The sequence below is a fragment of the Glycine max genome, chromosome 6 (genome assembly GCF_000004515.6).
Source record: "Glycine max cultivar Williams 82 chromosome 6, Glycine_max_v4.0, whole genome shotgun sequence".
NCBI classification, from domain to species: Eukaryota; Viridiplantae; Streptophyta; class Magnoliopsida; order Fabales; family Fabaceae; genus Glycine; species Glycine max.
This window is the reverse complement of record NC_038242.2, coordinates 50,270,469-50,277,546: the sequence shown is the minus strand read 5'-3', so window position 1 is coordinate 50,277,546 and position 7,078 is coordinate 50,270,469. Positions and strand designations below refer to the sequence as shown.

The 7,078-nt window shown below is 30.8% G+C and overlaps 1 protein-coding gene across 1 annotated transcript; it reads right to left on the bottom strand.

Moving 5' to 3' along the window:
- Positions 1-223: 223 nt before the first annotated feature.
- Positions 224-4,948, bottom strand: LOC100775325 (monocopper oxidase-like protein SKS1). The gene is made up of 9 exons (XM_003526328.5): positions 4,623-4,948; positions 3,667-3,776; positions 3,310-3,580; positions 3,067-3,205; positions 2,071-2,437; positions 1,298-1,663; positions 1,131-1,209; positions 608-807; positions 224-526 (listed from the first exon to the last, which is right to left on the bottom strand). Exons 1-9 carry the CDS (start codon positions 4,761-4,763, stop codon positions 424-426), a joined length of 1,776 nt encoding a protein of 591 aa, XP_003526376.2. The 5' UTR covers positions 4,764-4,948; the 3' UTR covers positions 224-423.
- Positions 4,949-7,078: the final 2,130 nt, after the last annotated feature.

Genomic DNA, 7,078 nt, shown 5'->3' with positions numbered 1-7,078 from the left:
CCTTGGAAAGAGACAATTAAAACTTAGTTGTGAAATCACGTTAATTGAGAAGCAATTTCAACAATAAAATGACTTTCTTTGAGCAATTAAAATGCATTTGTGAAACCGCATTCCTTTGAGCAATTTTCATTTCTAACAAAGGATGCACCCAAATTTGGGTACAATACATGTCTGGATTCACTCAATTTGAGTAACCTATAATTTGTATACCATGGATTAATACTGACCAAAACCAAGTAGCCCTTAAATGAGCTTTTTGGTGATAGACATCTAAACAAAGAGAAAAATGTGTACAGAAAGCATGAAATAACTAAAAAAGCAATTGTACTTTAGACAAAGAAGTTGGTAATTCACCTTTCTCACAATCCTATAACTACATTTTTGAAAACTATAAAAATGCCAATGGAGCAGCAAAATAGAGGCTTATCTAGCTAGGAAGAGAATAATAGCAAAAAGTCCCAGGAGCAATGAGAAAAGGTTCAAGCTATGTCCCAAAGTAGAAGCTGCAGAAAAAGTAGAATTCGACCTGCAGGTAAAAACAAAGTTTTAAAGAGAGAAGACAAAAGGACTAAAACAATGTCAATGCAGCATGAGAAATATGGTGTACTTCTGCAAGCTCTTGAGGGGACCACAATATAGAACATTATCTGGTGCAGCCATCTCGGTGTCACCATTTTCTTCCGGATTGACGATCTTCAGATAAGTTTCTTGACCTAGGTACCACCTGTCCAGGTTTTCTGCTCTCAGGTTCCATGATCCAACATTGTCGAGCGATATAAGGATTGCTGTCCATCCTCCAGGAAAAACCTGTTTAGTGACCACAAACCATTAACTTATAACTCACTCTCTATGCCTTAGCTAGCATGTGCAAATCATATGAAAAACTTAAAACATTAAAACATGTTCTATATGAAACTTATTGATTAGATATTGAAAATCAATTATATTTTCAGTTTCTGACTAAATCTCATACCAAGTGTTTCAGGCATCAAAGCTTCTAGGTTTCATGAACATTGGAAAAATTCATAAAATTAACATGGAAAACGAAAAATAAAAAAGAGCAGCAAAAACAACCTCACTGTCGAAATAGGCCAACCCCATCATTACCCCTTTTAGTGACAATTTCTTACCTGAGTTGTGCTGCGAGATATTGCATCCCACTTGTTATAAGAACCTCTAGAATTTTCTGACCAATCACCATAATCCATCCTGAATTCAAGAAATCAATTTACGAACTGTATGCAATCACAAACAATATTGTACTCCAAGAACAAAAGGAAGGAAAAGATCCTCTTACCCAACTACAAAAAAGGAGTAACCATCCAGATGAAAGTTTTGAATAGAGGAGTCATTGTTTTGCAATATAATCTCAATGAATCCCTTATATGTAGCGTTGATCATTGATCTGTCAATTACTGGGGTCCTGTTCATTGGCTTGCTGGGAAAATCAAGCTTATATGTTCCTCTTAATTGATGCTTGTCAGCAAGCCGGAATGGAACCTCAGGCTTGAGAAATGAGATCCCATTAATAGTAGCTCGATTTGTACCATTGATTGGCGCCAGGGACATAACCTTTAACACATAAGTATCAGTTACATTGATGGAGCCATAATGAAAGGATCCTTGAGGATTAGGACGAGCACCACTAGCAGATGTATTTTGTCTGCTCAATGGCATATGGAGAATTCAGTACACAATAGACAAATATGTGAAATAATGAAAAAATAATGAACAAAATACTAGAAACTGAAATGGCTATGTCCTTTAAATTTAATTATTAAGTCAATAGAATAAAACTTAACAAGCTTCTCTCATCTTTCATAATAGGCAATTTAGTAGTCGAAAAATTTGCTAATATATGAAGCTTGAAGACAATGACTATCATAATCAACTTTCAAGTTTGCCAAGCAAGCAGCTAATTTAGATTGAATGCTATATAACGAAATGAAATATGTTCCCTTTATGTGATATATCAGATAAACCAAAGCAAAAATAGTTCAAACAATAATGCAACATTGAATGACAATCTCTTATAAAATTCTCTCTGATACAAAATTCTGAGGGACAAACCTGACACTTCTTGCTTGGTTCATTGAAGCTGTCTTGTCATAAAAATCACTTGGAGGGGGAGGCAGAGGACCAATTGCTGGTCCCTTGGAATTTGAATAGTGTAAAATTGCAACACCTGTAACCTTCTCCCACAATGATTCATTCACAAACCTGGCACTTGCAACAATATAGTAGTCTGTACTTGCATTTTGGTCAGTGGAAAGCAGAAAAGAGTATGACTGGCCAGCATGAATATCAAAGCTGGTGAAATTTGTTTGAGTTGTGTAATGCCCCTCAGTCTCCACCAACAGTAGATTATGATCTTGAATTCGGAAATTCAAAGAAGTTGAGATTCCCACATTGTGGACACGAATTCGATAAGTCTTGCCTGCCATGTACATTTGTAATTCCAGTCAATACTCAACTTTTTCACCACTAGGAAGATAATTGCTAGATGAAAAAGCTATGATAACATTTAAAAGGGGGAAAAGAACTTGAAATGGGGTTATAAGAAACCAATGAAGCCAGTAAGTTCCAATCTATATTACCATGCTATACAACACTATTAATCACAACAGGGCCAAAAATCATCAGTAGTACAATATCGTTATCTTCCAGAAATAGGAATACAAACTACTACTTAACAGAGAGAAAAAGAAAACAAAAAAAAAATTCCTGCACTACCAGAAAATGAAATCATACAGCAATCAAAATCAGGACATGGAGCTGCTAATTAACAAATGATCCTTTGAGATGGTGAAAATAACATTTTGTTACAGAGGATAGGAAAAGCCAACCAAACTGCTTAAGAAACCTTTGGAAACAATGAAAGGCATCAAATTGCCAATAGTAAGTATACATAAAAAGGCAATGATTAAGATAATAAATGAAAACTTGAAAGATATGCTTGAAAATGAGGAGATAAAACACAAAAGCTTCATTGGTGAATTAATGATAACTTTGAGAGAGTAAAATATAAAAAGCTCATTCCTTAAATAAAAGGGGTGATAATAATACCTGGATCAACGGTAATTGTTTCATAATTGATGCCACCAGGAACAAGAGTAGTGTTGTACTGGAAAGGTCCCTTCCCATTGATGAGAACACCATCTGGTATCCCAAGGTCTTTTCCACCATCAAGAGTTGCTCTTAGGGCCTACACTTTCAAATTGTATGCATAATAGAAATTAAAAAATTAATCACATTGCACTCAATCTCCCATATTCACAAAAGAAAAATTAACATAAGACAATGACTAACCGTGTGGTTCTGAGTGTACCAATCACCAACCATAATGAAAATCTCTCCATCTGGCCGCGCAAAAGGAATTGGAATAATTTCTCTATTATTGATAACAAAGGGACCAAAGCCACCAGAGGCTCTTTGGAAACCAAGAGAAGGGAAGTAAAAGAAACTTCCAATTTGATCCTTGACTTGGAACTGATATGTCCAATTCCAATTGGGAGGAATTGGACAATTTGTGCCAAGGACTCCATCTTGCCATGAGTTACGTCGCATTTGAACCCCCGACCTGCCACAACCATTAGTCACAAATTTGTTAAATTGCAAATACATGAAAAGATGAAAAACAAAGTGAAAAGTAGCATTGGAACCAACCATGAAATGAGAAGATCTTCATCCAATTCATTGAACACATTCACAATTACATGGTTATTGGTTGTAACATTGATGACAGGTCCTGGAAACTTCTTGTTGATAGCTATAACCTGCAATCGGATTTTCCAACACGTATCAGCCAAATTCTTATCTAAATCATATGATACTTTAGGTCCTTGTACCTTCGAAATTTGGTGAATTTCGTCCTCATCAACCTCCAGCCTCACTGGCAGAGTTATGGCAAGGAACGAAATTCACCAAATATAAAAAATAAAAATCATCGTTTTTATAGTACAGGAACTAAAACAAATTTTGAACGAAAATTGACAGACCTCGAAACACATTATACCCAAAATAAAATTACGGAAAATTAACTTTAAATAAACTGAAAAATTGAAGAACTTTTGGATACATTTGACTGCAAGATGACAAAATAACAGAAAAGTAAAATTGGGGTAGGGGGCTTCAAAAACCGTGTGAAAAATAATCTCAATTAAAATCGCGCAAGGACCACACGTCAACCCCTCCACCAGCTTCAATCATCTCATAAAGAAAATACTTGAACAAGTTATAGCTTTTTAATCTATAAAATTTCAAATAAGGGACTTTTGCAAGAAAAAGAAAACCACGAGTAAAATCAAAACGAAAAAAAAAATGATCAAACATTTGATCCATTTTATACCTTAGCAGCAGCCAAATTCCAAATACTAGTTTCACATGCATTCTTAACATTTAAGATACCAACACACACACAAGAAGGAAAAAAAGAACTAAAGAGACACGGAAATTAAAAGAACTTGAGAGAGAGAAAGAGAACAAAAGAAAACAGGAGCATCACAAAAGAACCCTTTCGAGAAAAGAACTCATTTTTATCATTTTGAGCATGAAGCAGAGTGACCCAGATGAAAAGCCACGCAGTTTCAATAAAAGAGAAGGAGCAGAACGAAGAACAAAACCTGCTGAGGAACACCCAGAGGAGTAACGGTGGTGTATGAGACGCGAAGTTCAGTGAAAACAGTTGGGTCGCCTCCAAAACAGAGTCTTGCAAGCAGAGCAATGTGCAGCAGCAGAGAGAACCCAGACAGAACCATCTTCATGTGTTTTCGAAAGTGTGTGCGCAAAAATCACCAAATGTTATATGAAAAAATGATTGTGGTTTAAGAATATGATGTGTTATGATTTATAAATGTGAAGGATTCTTCTGGGTATTCACAAAATCAAAGAGAGAGAGAGAGAGGAGAAGAAACGGCTATTTGGCTATTTGCATTTGTAAGGCATGGCGTGTAATAAGAGAAATAAATAAATGAATAAATAAATAAATAGTAAATAAATTGTAATTTTTGAAATAGAGAAATGTTAATGGGTGCTCTGGCATTGGTCATGGAACTAACAAAGGTAGCGTTTGTTTCACAGGTAGTCCAGAGAATAGAGGGTGAGATAAAATAATATTGCTTTTGTTAAGAAGTAATAAATTAATTAATTTCTAATATATTTTTTATTTGGGTAAGTAATAATCTTATTTTCAGTCAATATTTATTTTCAACAGAGAAAAACAAATATGTATTTGGGATAAAAAAAATTGTGAGTAAAATAAATAAATAAATATATATATATATATATATATATATATATATATATATATATATATATATATATATATATATATATATTACCCATTATTACAGTCTCTTCTTAATGATCTATTTATTTATGTTTTTCAATTTTGTTGTTGTAAAAAATTTTGTTAATATATCAATTTTTATTTATTGTCAATCTCATAAATTTTATACATTATAATTTTTTGTTTTTTCTCTAATTGTTTATTGTTAATGTTTGATGTGATGTGGATAAATATATTTATATTTTGGGTTATATTCTAATAAATAATAAATGAGTAGTGAAAAAAAAAATTGTCATGAAAATATGAGATATATAAGTACAATTTATTTTTTATTTTTTGATTTTATAATAAAGTTGTTTGTATCAGGAAAAAGTTAATATTTTTAACCTAATAAGAATGTTTTAGTAATTATAATATATATTACAAAGAAAAAATAATTTAACCAAAACATATGTCTTAATTATTTTCAAGAATATAAAAAATTTTACCAACTAATTTTATAATTACCCAAACACACTTTTACGATTAACATTGATGTTCTATTTCTAGAAATAATATTTATGAGACTAAAAAAATTATTTGTGAAATAAAAGTTTCTTAAATTTTTTTATTAAAATACTTAAAATTATGTTATTTATATTTTTTTTTCTCTCGTGTGATCTCCAAAGTAAATAATTTCTTCTTATAATTCTTTAATCAACACTAATTAGGAAAAAACTTTGAAATATTAGTGCTACTGCAGGGTGGAACTTAATTAATAAATTTTGACCTGATATTGGTTGAACCCGTTGATGTTCTTTTTTGAAATAAGAAGTCCAAAAAAAATTAACGTTTAAAGAGTTTCTTTCATTCTATAAAAGTCTTTTATTTTATAGTAATTTGTCGAATTATGTAGTAGATTTTTTATTTTGCTTTTTTTTTTCTAGCACCAGTGGAGAAAAAACAGCAGATTTTTGCCATGTTTGTAAGAATTGGATTCTTGTTTTCAGATTCTTCGAAGATTTCCAGCTCAAAACAAAAGTCCTTCATTTTAATTGAATGATTCATTAGGAGGATTTCTTTTTTAAAAAAACAAAAACTAGCTTTATTAGAGAAAATAGAAAGAATTCATTTCCGAATAGAGTAAACATCATATCCTCTTTCTTAAAAAAAAGTTAAACAATAAATAAATATATTTAATATATTGGAAATTTAAAAAAGTATTCAATGTTTTCCTTATTCAGTAAGAGCACTCCTTCAATATATATATATATATATATATATATATATATATATATATATATATATATATATATATATATATATATATTCAGTAAGAGAATTAATAGATAAAACAATTATACTCAAAAAGCTAAAAACTTTGGCCCTCAGACCGTAAAGAAAGTGTGTGAGAATTTGTAGCTTAAAAGAATTTGTACCTAAAAACAATACTTGACTTTGTATTCTCATTCAATATTTTTATTTTAATATTAATTTCTAAATGCATTATTATAGTTTATATTAATTAAAAATAAATATCAGTTAAAAATAAATAAATAAAATGAAATTTTTCATTAAACTTGATATAGATAATTATGTATAAAATATCAATTTTAAATTTATATGAAGCCTATAAGACAATCACAAAATCAAAATAATACAGGAGTACTTTATAAAAACAAAAATATGTAGAGAAGTTGTCTCATTTTTAAATGTCAGAACTTGAATTTATAGTATAAAATAAATATATGATTGAATTATATAGGGTTTTTTTATCTAATTTTTATTTCTACATTCCCATTAATTATTCAT